The sequence below is a fragment of the Sciurus vulgaris genome, assembly GCF_902686455.1.
Source record: "Sciurus vulgaris genome assembly, chromosome: 2".
NCBI classification, from domain to species: domain Eukaryota; kingdom Metazoa; phylum Chordata; class Mammalia; order Rodentia; family Sciuridae; genus Sciurus; species Sciurus vulgaris.
In genome coordinates, this window is record NC_136462.1 from 33,878,694 (window position 1) to 33,892,146 (window position 13,453).

General features: G+C 43.6%; 1 protein-coding gene across 10 annotated transcripts in view; it reads right to left on the bottom strand.

Moving 5' to 3' along the window:
* SUSD6 (sushi domain containing 6) overlaps window positions 1-13,453 on the bottom strand; it is a 95,215-nt gene that overhangs the window by 36,732 nt on the left and 45,030 nt on the right. For 9 of the 10 annotated variants that reach the window (XM_079127133.1, XM_079127142.1, XM_079127141.1 and 6 more), the window contains one exon: window positions 11,051-11,252. In XM_079127133.1, the coding sequence (XP_078983259.1) occupies window positions 11,051-11,171 (121 nt within the window). In that variant the 5' untranslated portion in view covers window positions 11,172-11,252. Of the gene's footprint in view, window positions 1-11,050; window positions 11,253-11,522; window positions 11,648-13,453 lie in introns of those variants that run through there. The other variant, XM_079127138.1, reaches the window with a different exon arrangement.

Sequence of the window (13,453 nt, forward strand, 5' to 3'; positions counted from 1 at the left end):
CACTTAATCCCATTATTCACAATCTTAAACATTCCTGCAAAGCCAAGGCCTGCCATTACTTGCAACCAATTTTCTGAATGCCAGAGAGAGTGACCAGACTGCAATGCCTCTACACTGCCTAACAACAAAGTACAGAGAACAATAGAGCAAAGATTGGGTTCCTTTGTTGAAAGCCATGCTAAAGAAATCTGAGACCCATCTCTGCTGGAAGTCACAACTGTTCTCTTCACCCTAGCCCACAAACACATCAAATCACAGACAATCCTCACCCCAGCTTCTCCAATCACCCCAGCCTTCTCCAATTACCCCAGCAGATCCAAGATGATGAACCCTGGAATCTGGCCACAGAGCCCCCATGCCAGCTGCTCCTTCTTCTCCCTTCCCCAATCAATTAAGAACCTCCCACCCCCTCCAGCCTCCCCATGGAATTCATGATGCCAACTAAGACCCACAGGGGACACAGTGGGTCAGGGAAATAAGAAGCCCTTGTCAACACATGCCTTCCACAGGCTGGCTGGGGTGAGGCAGCCAGGGGCAAAAGACATGGGCTCTGACTGCCTGTTCGACACTTACCCTAAGCACACTGGAATGGCCTCACCAGCCTGTCACTTCCTGTTCCATAGGCAAATAGGAGACTGACTGCTATTCTCATCCCTATCTTCTCCCACAACTTGTACTTAAAATTAACATCCTCCCCTAACACTTTTGGCTTTCCTGTTTAGACACATTTAACCCCTTGATTCATTAACTAGTGTTTGTTTTGCTTTCATCTTTTGATCCTTAGTACTCCAGCAGAGCTTGTTCTTCTTCCTCCTCCTCCTCAACTCTGACAACTCAGCTACGAAGGGGACCTGCCTCCATCAGGGGAATCCTGCCCTTCTAGATGCTTCCCCAAACTAGTTTTTGGTGATGTTCACCCTAAATCCCTGAATTCCCAGGCTAAGGCTAGACTTCATTTTTCTTTGTGGAAGTCCCAGCTTCTGAACATACTCCCCCAAAGTGGAGGAGACCACACATGCATTCACTCACAGAGCAAGGGGAAAACCAGTTGGGGATATAGTATACTGGATTCCCGGAATCCAGTATATACTGGTATATATATCCAGTGTACACTGGACACACTTCAATGGAAGTATATGGCAAGTTCAAGGGAAGGAGAGGAGACACTGAACTAACTCTCCTCTCTCTGCTAAGCCCACCAGAGGAAGGCACCACACAAGAACATTAATGAGTACTGCAACGCCTGACCTTCACCACAACCCTGTGTGGTATGTATGTTACTGTCCCACTGTTACAGATAAGATTGAGGACACACAGTTTGAGGGACTTGCTTAAAATTATACAAGATGCTCATGGCAGAACTAGGACTCAGACCAGCCAGTCTGGCCCAAGAGACTACATTCCTTTTTTTTTTTTTTTTAGTTGTAGATGACCATCATGCCTTTATTTTATTTTATTTTATTTTTATGTAGTGCTAAGGATTGAACCTAGTGCCTCACATGTGCTAGGAAAGCACTCTGCCACTGAACTACATATAGCCCTAGCCCAACAGACTGCATTCTTAACCTTCCTGTGCCATCTTGTGGCCCCTGATCACTCACTCCTACTAACTCCTGCTTGCCTTCAAATCTTGGTGTTGACTTCTCTCCCTTGAAAGGCCTTCCATTACCATCTCAATCTCAGTCAAGAGCCCCTCTTACCTGTATTCCAGAACAGGGCATTGACTTCCTTGACCACAGCAGGTAGCACATGGAACTGCCACAGTTTCAACAATGGCACAGCCTTGGCACTCAGCAGGAGCTCACCAAGTACGTGCAGAATAAACCACAGTGTTAAGCCATGAGCTCTGCCTTCCTTCCATGGCAGACAGAGCATGGTTCCTGGCTTCCACTGCCCTCCTCCCACAGGCTGATGGAGGTGGGATGTGTGGGAAAATACATGTGATCATTTCTGTCAAGAGCCAGTCCAGTACTTTGTTCCCAGAAAGACCTCCTTGTCATTACATACCTTCTGCTGCCCTCCCTACTCACCTTATGTCACCACATGCTACTTACGGACTTAATGCTAACTCTGAAAATACCAAACCCAATTTGCCTCACAGTGACCCTGGCAACTCTGGATCATTAGGGTTTGCCTCAAGTCTATAAGGTTTGTATTCTATGATCCACAGAACAAAGGACTCAGGATTCCCAATGCTGCAATTCCCCAAAGTTTAGCAAGTTGCCCAATCCCCTCAAATCAAAAACAGTCAAGGCATTGAATTCTGCCTCTCTCACATCCTCCCAAGAGAAAAGATCAGGACTAGGACCTCCTGTTAATTCCATTCAAGAAGTACAATCAAAGCCTACTCTCCTTTCTTCAATCCTATTAACCACAGTGTTAAAGATGGGGTGATGTCTCACAGAGAAGGTGACTCAGGCTGAAGAACACAGAGAAGTATGAAAGGAAGGGGGTGGGGGGGTTCTAGTTATAGAAAGACCAGGGGAAGAACAGGCTTGAAGGTGCTAATGGGGAATAAGGAGTCCCCTTAGCCTTGACCTTTTAGGTACAGAGGAGAAGGGCAGCTCTGAAATGCTGAGATAATCTCTCAAAAGAGGATGGCTTACTGTGAGACCACTTAGTGGCATCAAAGCACCAACATCTAAAAGGCACATTACACACTCTTTTCTACTTGTGGTCATGTGCAGAATGTCTGCAAGTAGCATTTGAGAATTCAGAGAATCAGAGAAACCACACAAATACCAGTCTACTTAGTTCTGTAGTGAACTGAATCAGACAGAATCCGAGAGATACAAAAGGAACAAGGCACATCTTCATCTGCATCTGTCTGAATCAATTAGCCGTGGCATCATCAAAGCAAGTATAGAATGGTATCAGCTGATGCTAGAATCTGATCTTCCAATATGAAATTACTTCTCTGTACACCAGGCAATGTTCCAAGTGTCTTAGAAATGCTATCTTATTTAATTTTCAAAATAACCTTATCAAGTAGGCACTATTACATTCCCATTCTGGGGAAACAGAATGTGACCAGGAAAGCTAACCAAGGTAACAGAGGTAGCAAAAAATAGAGGCAGTAGTCAAACCCAGACAACCTGGCCCTGGAGTCCATGCTTTTTTTTTTTTTTTTTTTTGGTACTGGGTATTGAACGCAGGGGCGTTTAACCACTGGGCTAATCCCTAGCCCTTTTTATTTTTTTATTGTGAGGCAGGGTCTCACTGAGTTGCTAGCGCTCCCTAAGTTGCTGAGGCTGGTCTCAAACTTGCAATCCTTCTGCCTCAGCCTCCAGAGTTACTGGATTATAGGCATGTGCCAGTATGTCCAGCTGGAGCCCATGTTTTTAATCACACTATGCTGCCTCTCTAAAAGTCAAGGCAGGGAGTAAAACATAATAACAGCTATACTGAGCTACACTTAGTGATCTCAGAAGCTCCATGGGAGTTACAGGTGACATTTACTTATTTTAAGGTATATATGAATTGGATCCTATTCTACTAAGAAAGAGACAGCTATGGGAAGAAATTCTAGATACAATCCTTTAAAAAAAAAAAAAGTTATAATCTCACCTTCATCTTCCAATGATTTCAGATTTCCATATGTTAAACTGCCTTAGGGTGAGGTCAACGGCCAGAGCACTCCTCATTCACACTGTCCCACCAAAAAAAGGTTGTCATTTAAAGGTGCCAAAACCATATTTTGGAGAAAAGACTGGCTTTTTAACAAATGGTGCTGGGAAAACTGCATAGATATATACAGAAAAATGAAATTAGAGCCCTCTCTCTTTCTCCCTACACAAAACTCAAATCAAAATGGACCAAAGACTAAAGAATTAGACCAGAAACTTTACAACTACTAGAAGAAAACATAGGGTCAACAGTCTATCATATAAGTGCTGGCACTGACTTCCTTAACAAGATCCCCAAAGTGCAAGAAATAAAACCAACAATCAGTAAGTGGGATGCCATCAAACTAAAAAGCTTTAGCATAGCAAAGGAAATGAGTAAGAGTGTGAAGAGAGAGTCTAGAGAATGGGAGAATATCTTGGCCAGCTACTCCCAATTTGGGGATTAATATCCAGAATATACAAAGAACTCAAAAAACACAAATGAAAAACACTCATCCAATCAATGAATGGGCAAAACAACTAAACAAACTTCTCAAAAGAAGGAACACAAATGGCTAACAGATACATGAAAAAATGTTCAACATCTCTTGCAATCAGAGAATGCAGACCAAAACTTAGATTTCATCTCACTCCAGGCAGAACGGTAATGATCAAGAATACGAACAGCAATAAATCCTGGCAAGGTTGTGGGGGAAAAGGGTACACTTGTACATTGTTGGTGGGATTGTAGACTAGTACAACCAGTCTGGAAAGCAGTATGAGAATTCCTCAAAACACCAGGGATGGAACCACCATATTACCCAGCTATCCCACTCCTTGGTATTTTCCCCAAAGATCTAAAAGCAGCTTACCACAGTGACACAGTCACATCAATGTTTATAGCAGCACGATCCACAATAGCTAAATTATGGAAATTAACCCAGATGCTGGTCAATAAGTGAATGGATTATACACACACACACACACACACACACAATGCAGTTCTACTCAGGTATAAAAAAGAATGAAATTATGGCATTTGCTGGTAAATGGATAAAAATAGAGAATGTCATGCTAAGTGAAATAAATTAAACTCAGAAACTAAAAAGATTGAATGTTTTCTCTCATAGGCAGAAGCTAGAGTTAAAAAAAGGAAAGGAGGAGGGATGGACAGGATAATAATCAAATATAAATTAGTAGGTGAGCAAAAGGAAGTGAAGCAGAGTAGAGGAAGAAGAATGGGAGAAGGGAGGGAGGACCAAAGGGAAAAGGGGGGAATATGAGCTGAAATTGATTTTTATGCATGCATGAGTTTGTCAGGATGAACACAACTACTATGTATAACTATGGAGCTCTAATAGAAAAAAAGAAAAAGAAAAGGTTGTCTTTAAAATGCTGTCATCTCTCTGGGCCCCAAAGCTAAACATAAGGCTGGCCAAGGTCACTCCTGATCTGGCCATAGTCCTGGCAGCCAGCCATAGCAGCACAGGCCACCTGGAAAGGGAGAGTTGTCCAGGATCACACTTCTGAGTGACACTGTGGAATGGAATCTTCTAAAGGTAAGAGGTAATGAAAAGAGTTCATCTGGAAACCTACCTAGAATCATCAGGCTCTATTCAGAGCCTAATTTTTTATTAGCACCCAATCCTAATTTTTTATTAGCACCTGGTGACTTCCTTTTGCTGAAAGAGTTAGGTAAGAAGAATCATCTCCAAGTTGGCAAGTTAGACTAGGGTAATGAAACACCGCTTCAAATTTGTGTTTGATGAGGGGTTTAACCCAAATGATACCCAAGTAGGTGTGGAGTTTGGTGAACTCTGAGTCTCTTGTTAGAAAGTTATTGTCAAGGGCAGTACCATGTACTTGTACTGCAATTAGCCTAACTTCTCAATGTCGTTTCATGACACCAGGGTTCAACCAGTCCTATAATGACCCAACCAGTCTCCTACCACAATCCCCAAGTCTTTTTATAGTCACAGGTAATTACCCCATGGAGAGATTACATCACTTTGGTCAGCTGGGTTTGCAGCTGACAGGAAGATGCTCTGTGGATGTTTTGGGAACTACATCCTCATTTAGCAAACACTTTACTATGGTCCCTATTGTTCCTTTCCAAGAATAGAAGTGTCCTGGCAAACCTTGTGCCTGAAGTGGAACCAAACAACCAAGGGCTACTGTAGATGAGAACAGACTCCTATGTTCTTTTTTAACCATGAGGAGAGAATGCAGGGCTTTTTGTTGTTGTTGATTGTTTGTTTGGGGTTTTTGGTTTTGTTTTGTTTTGTTTGTTTGGCAGTACTGTGGATTGAATCCAGGGGTGTTTTATCACTGAGCTACATCCCTAGCCCTTTCTGGTTTTAATTTTGAGACAGGGTTTCACTAACTTGCTGATAATCTCACTAAGTTGCCCAAGCTGGCCTTGAACTTGTGATCCTCCTGCCCCAGTCTCCCAAGTAACTGGAATTACAGGCATGTGCTACCACATCCAGCTCAGTCAGGGTCTTTCTTCCTCTGTCAAAATAATCCTCTGAAGGCTGGGCTGAGCACTTCTATCAGGAAACAGATGCCTTCCAATCAGCACATATAGTGTGGTTCCAGCAAAGATCATGGGCAACAGAGAAAGAGACAGGGGATAAATCCCAGCCAGTTCTACCACTTACAATCATACCTCCAAGTAAGCAATCTAACATCTTTGCCTCAGTTTCCCTTCTGTAAAATGGTCTTATGACCACCTAGGCCTATGTGTTCTAAGAGCTTACATGGGGTAATAGCACAGAGACTGACACAAAAATGATGGCTACACATGTGAGTTTCTCATCTGTCCTCTCCCCACAGTTCAGTGTATATCATCTGACTTCAGGTCCCTTCAAAGATAGTGGTGAGCCAGGATGCCCACCAACATTTCTCTGCCATGGTACTGCTGAGGGCAAAAGCCATGTCATCCCCCAAAGAACCTGGTTCTCATGATTTTCCACCTTCAAAGAAAACTAATGCCTGGCTTTCTCATTGTGTTGTGCAGAAATGAACATGCTTCCCCTGCTATTTAAAAAGTTGCTTTATGTGACTGTGATGTTTAACATGGCTCAATGTGCCATGGAAACATTTTAAGGGGGAGAAAATCAGAAACAAGGAAAATACTGAGTTTGTTCAGTAAATATGTTTAGGAAGGAGAGAATGCAAAGCAAAAGCTTTTTATGTGAGTCAGCAGGCCAGCTGGGTTGAGATCATATCAAGTTATGCAAACATGAGCTTTCTCGAAGGCAAGGGGGATTCCTGAAATGATCACTTTATTCTTTGGTCAAATTTGACACCTGCTCCTAAATTCCTAACCCTCAAACCAAATAATGACTCTGCATATTCAGTTGTGTGAGTGTGTGTGTGCGTGTGTGTGTGTGTTTTCGTACTGGGGAGAGAACTCAGGGGCACTCAACCACTGAGCCACTGAGTTCAATTCCCAACCCTCTTTTGTATTTTATTTAGAGACAGGGTCTCACTGAGTTACTTAGGGCCTCGCTAAGTTGCTGAGGCTGGCTTTGAATTCATAATCCTCCTGCCTCAGTCTCCTGAGCTATTGGGATTATAGGTGGGAGCCATCACCAACGGCTCAGTTGTGTTTTTATGACAGCAAAGGATGTCATCTGCACGAAGTCTCCTGCACAATGTGACTCAACAGTAGGTCACATACCAACTCTGTTATTGTTATTATTTGGGAATTACAATGCATGTTTTACATGCCAAGTGCCCTCCAATTATTTTTATTAGTCTACCCAACACCATCACCTAACATTCTTAAGGATGGATCATTGTTTCTGTTTTATAAGAGACATGAAAAGGTCAAGTGATTCACCTAAGGTTACAGCAGGTAAAGAGCTGTGAGACATGGGAGATGCTGCTACACAGCTAGGATCCTAGTCCCTCCCCAGTCCAAGAAAGGCAAGTTGGGTAGTATGTGCACACATCTATTTTTAATTCTTGTTTCTTCCCACTCACTGCATGGTATGACTGTATGTGAAGAATAAGATATACTTCCTTTTGCCACTCCTAAAAAGGAGTCTTCAACAATTCTTCCCCATTTAAAGGAAAGACCAAGAGAAAACTGGACCCCTGGTTAATGCCTCTCTTTAACACCTTCTCTGCTACAACTCTCAATCCCAAATTGTAGATAAGACAAACCATTATGGAACTTGATCCTGAAATATGAGCTAATTCTACCCCAGAACTCTCAAATGCCTCTTAACACAAGATTCTTTTCTATTCAACCTGAGATTATCACCAAGCATAGAGCATGACTGTGGTATTTATGATCAGAGACTTGTGGGCAAGTTGCCACCCCAAGAAAGTCCATTTATTTACCCAGGGTCTTTCAGGATTCTCAGTTATAAAGGAGCATGGCATATGAGCACATTTAGGGTCTATCAGAGCCTACTGGGGAAGAAGGCTGTGTATTTTAAAAGCACCTCCATGTAAAATGTTTCTGGAATTGTGCATACTCATGTAGCTACTCAGGAGACTGGGGCAGGAGGATCACAAATTCAAGGTCAGCCTAGCCAACTTGGCAAGACCCTATCTCAAAATAAAATTTAAAATATAAAAAGGGCTGGGGGATATAGTTCGGTGACCAAAAACCACTGGATTCAATCTCCGTTACTGAGAAGGGGGAAAAAAAAAAAAGCGGGGGGGGGGGGGGGGTTCCCAGAATGGGCATTCAAGAGTAGCTACAGGAACAGGTAAGAAATGCAGGAAGGGGAAGAAGGGACTTTTCCTGAATGGAACTGCCTTTCCTTGACTTTCCAGCATCTGAGAGTCTTGCTTTCCTGGCAAGCTTGCTTGGCATGCTGCTAGTGGCAGACCCAGTCATACAGCTGTATTCTGAGTTTCAGGCCAAGGAGTGGGCAACTCTCTCCCCCAGAAGCCACTCCACAGTGAGGGGAAAACACTGGCAGCAACTTCAAGCACTAGATCTAAGTAATGGTGAAACTCCTCTCCCTGCCTATACCTTGCTTTGAGGAGCAGAAAAAACTTGGGGCTGGGGTTATAAGAGCAAGGGGGATTCTTTTCAATGGGGGAGGGGTAAGAAAACAACAGAGCCAAGTTCCCCATCCTGGTCTGAGCCCACACTACAAACACACATTTTTCCACACTGGAGAATAATAATCCCTTTATCCAGCCAGTCTGGAACCTGATAATTGATTGCAGACCTTGGGTGGAAAGCGGGAAGGTGTGGGTAGATGGAAAATGGGGTGGGAAATGGAAGAAGTGAAGCATGGAGCCAACAAAAAGGAGGGTAGGGGAAGGTGGGATGGTTTAATGAAGTTAAAGAGGCTCAAGACTTCTGAAATTTTACCACTAATACTGCTGCCTAACATCCCAGAGCAGTTTTCCCAGAGGAGCTCTGGAGGAGGAAGATCACTGTAGTATGCCAGGCACTAAGTCAGGTTCTGGTCCTGGCCCTACCAAGAGCTATAAGAATCTAGACAAGTACATAACCTGTGAAGTACAAACCAGCCCTGTCAAGTCCTTCCTGGTCCGACAGTCATTCCACTCAGGCACGTATCTAGTGAGCATCATTTGTTTTGGGTTAGCTAGGGGTGGGGAGAACCTCTTTTATAAAGAGCCAAATATCTTAAAGCCTGAATATTTAAGGTTTTGTATGCCACATGGTCTTTGTCATACCTAGTCTACTTTGTCCCTATAGCACAAAAGCAGACACGATGTATTCATGAATGAGCATTACTAGATTCCAAACTTTATTTACAGATACTGAAATTTGAATTTCATATAATTTCTACATGTCATGAAATATTATTATTCTTATTTTTTCCCACCAGTTAAAAGCAGATGGAGGGCAAGATTTGGCCATGGTTTACTAACTTCTGCTCCACAGGTACAGAGGTGAGCAAGATACTTTGTGGTTCTATAACTACCATATCTAGAGGCTTCCTCTGGCTTTGGAGTGGCCTAATGAATGTAGGCCCTACTTCATTTTGTTACACACTAGTGTAGTCTGGTCTTATTTTCCTTTGAAACCTCATACAACCATGATGCCCATACCATGGGGTCCGAACCATCATGGCCCTGGGGGTTGTGCCAGGGTTCCTCATGGTTAGGGAGTAAAGGTTTGGGTTTGGTGTCAGAATGGGGTGGACGCAGAGGTAGCAGAAAAGGAACTGTGTATGTATGTGGTGGGGAAGGCTATGATAGTAGAATAACAACAACAAATATTGTTTCTTCAAATAATTTGGAAGGAAAAAAAAAAGATTAGATGAGTTTACCCCATTATCTGTTATGTGTTGGGTAAATAGATGACAGAAGTTGACAGAAAGGTAAGAAAAGAGCAGTAAGCTACAGGGACTCTATAGCCACAACATGCTGCTCCCCTGCCATCAATTTCAGAACCTAAGTTCCAAAATCCCTTTCTCAGGGAAACACTATCCAAGGAAGTCTTTCTAAGGAAGTCTGGTAGGGGCACCATTACTATTGAGCTCAATGATGACACCAGGACTCACAGATACAGAGGCAGGTTCTGGCACATTCCCTAGAAGCCTTCTGGACACACTGGAAAATGTTCTTTCTGAAAAGGATGCCAGGTCTAGAGGACCACACAAAGAGAAGCTAGAAGGGTCATCCGACCCTAGTCAAAAGCAACAAGGACCATAAAAACTCAAAAGAACGCACTACTGTATTTCCAGGCTCTATTAGGGACCCATCAGCTCACCATCTTCAAACAGAAAGTCCTTAGAATCATGAAATATAGACTGTGAGAGCTAGAAGAGAACTTAAAAGTTATCCAGATCAACACCTTTATGTAACAGAAGGAGAAACTGAGGCCACAGAATGGTTAAGTGGCTTGTCCAAGATTACAATGTTTATAGTCAGTTACCAGGTCCTACTCTGACTAAATCACAATACCTCAATTATGCACTCGCTCCAAGAAAAAGCAAAAACAGACAACAAACTAAAAGAGTAAACTGTTGGTACATGCTTATTGTGTTATCTCAGCAATCTTTACAACCACACTATAAAGTAGGTACTATTATTATCCCCTTCTACAGCTGAGGAGGTTTGAGGCTCACAGCAGCAAAGCAACTTGCTCAGCATCACAGAGCAAGCTGGGTTCTGAAGATAGCCAGTCTGATTTGAAAGCCTGCCCGCTTCCCTGGACATCAGGCCCTGGGTACTACACCTCCGTCCTGCCCAATGATAATGAGAGCTGGGGAAAGGGAGATAACATTATCACCAGTAGGCTCCCCACACCACCTCCTGCTGCTGGTTCACTAGTCCCTAGGAAGGACTGGTTCCTTGCTATATATCACAGCACAAAAGCCCCAAACCCCCTACTCTCCCTGAAACTGCCTGCCAAGAGAGTCACCTTATCCCAGGTGCCAGGAGAAGCAATGGTATGAAGTCTTTTCCCTCCCACACGCAGAAGGCAGGTTGGAACTTACCGGAGGCAAGTCCGTCTCCAAGCAAGGTGCTAAGGATCACCAGTGGAAGGAACACTCCATGTCCCACGAAGACCACGGCAAATGCTGAGGTGCTCTTTGGTGCTATCCTGCCATGGCACATTTTTTATCCGTCCAAGTTTTTTTAAAAGAAAAAATTTAAAATTCCAGAAGAATCCTATAGCCAGTCAGAGGGTAGAGTCACCTATAGCAAATAAACAAAAAACAAGGATTCTTAAATAAAGTGAAATTTTCTGCCATAAGTTAGAAAAGCAAGCTCACACAAATCACACACAAATAATCACATATAAATCTGAAAGAATTCTAGTCACTGAATCCCTGCTGCCTGAAGAGACTAGCACAGAACAGGCTTTTCAACTCCTGGGAAACACTAAGGCCTGCATACTAGCTGCTGTCAAGGTCCCATCCTGGAGCCAGATCCTTGTGATAGGACCAGGAGACAGCTCTGGCTCACCTGGACATCTTTAGGGCACAGCGTGGCTTTCAGACTTCTGGGCCCTGCCTCCCTACCAGCCTCTGAGACTCCAGCAGAGAGGCAGCTGTTGACACAGTGCGGCTACACCCGTCAGGTTCTATCTTTGCCACCTGGACTCAGAACAAGTTCAACTAACCAAAGGGAAAAAAAAAAGAGCGAGCACGTGTCTTAAAGGGAGAAATATACGGCCTAGAGAAGGAATGCAGCAGCAAGAGCCAAGACCCCGCCTGCCTGCTAACCTGCCAGAAGCCGGAGGAGCCCCCAAGGATCTGACTAGACAGCCATGAATCTCAAAAATGGCTAATTAATCAAGGCTCACCCAACATACCATTGACCAGAGAGGCCACGGTCTGTTGGCTGTCCTTGACAGCGATGTGGGGTGGACAACAGGCTGTAGTTGCTAATTAGCCTTACCACCCACTTTGATTCAGACAGACTTCAGAAGAGGAGAAACCAATATCTTTAAAAAACTGAACAAGTCAGGGGTCAAGACTTTTAATGGTTATTTTCTACATCCCTTCAAGGGTTGATGATACAATACAATGTGGGCCTACTATATTTTCGTTAAGTTACTTGACTTCATTTGCCAGCTACTCATATATTCTACTTTATAACAGGTACTTCATTATACTTCCTTTTTTTAAAAAAAATTCCACACATTTCCTTCTCTAGTAATAAGGCTATATGTGCATAGATAAGGGAGCCTGATATTCACAGCCCTAATGAAGGGTGCGACTGAGATGATGTTTGAACTACGAAGCAGACCTGATCTTAATCCACATCTGAAGCCTTGACTCAGGTCTATGATCCTTGTAGGGTGGGCAACTGCAAACAGCAACATGAGTTCTCTTAGTTCAGGGGAGAAGAGATCCAGGGGAATCAGCATATTCAAAATAAGCATTAGCCAGGGATTAAGAACAGAGCTCGTCAGGTGAAGTGACACACACCTGTAATCCCAGTGGCTTGGGAGGCTGAGACGGGAGGTTCATGAGTTCAAAGCCAGCCTCAGCAACTTAGCAAGACCCTAGGCAACTTAGTGAGACCCTGTCTCCAAACAAAATATAAAAAAGGGCTGGGGATGTGACTCAGTAGTTAAGTGCCCCTGGGTTCAATCCCTGGTATCAAAACAACAACAGAAAAACAACAACAAAACAGAACTAGCCACTAGTCTTCATTTCATTCCAGGTGAAAACTGAACCACAGCATCTTTGTCCTCGGCTTTTACCCAGACTCCAACTTGATGAGCCTTTAAAGTTAAAGACAGGTGGTTGGTGAAGAGATCTGTGGTATAGGCGGCAAGTGACCCAAACAGTACACAAAGCAGTCCATGTGTGAATGTGTGTACATTTATGTGGCTGAGAACGGCAGAATCACAATGCTTCGATTCAAATCTGTTTCCTCTATTGTGACCTTGTCTCCAAGTCAGAGAACCTCTATTAGTCTGTTTCCTTAGCTGGGAATGGGGACTGAAATCATAGTGAGGTCATAGGGTTGATGTAAGAATTAGGTTCAAAGTGCTTGGCAAAGTTCCTATCCCGTTCTGAGTCCTCAGTAACCCCTGGTTGCTGCTGTATTAAACCACCAATAATATCTGAGTGGTAAGGACATTTGAGCTCATTAAGTACCATCTTTTTATTGACAGATGTCCAAACCAAATCCAAAGATGTCAAAGGATGTGCCTGGGGCCCCAACTGGCTAGTGACAGGTTGGCAATGGGCCCCGATGTGTTGCCTTTTCAGAAGCAGTCACACCAGGTAAGCCTAAGGGGCAGTCATCATCTCCTCAAGGTAACAATCTATGGATCATCAAGAATGCCATCTGTACGTGCCATGTCACACCACCGCACCTGCACGGCACATATTTAAGTGCTGAGTGGGTGAGCATGTATGAGGCCATGCTTGGGTGTTGGG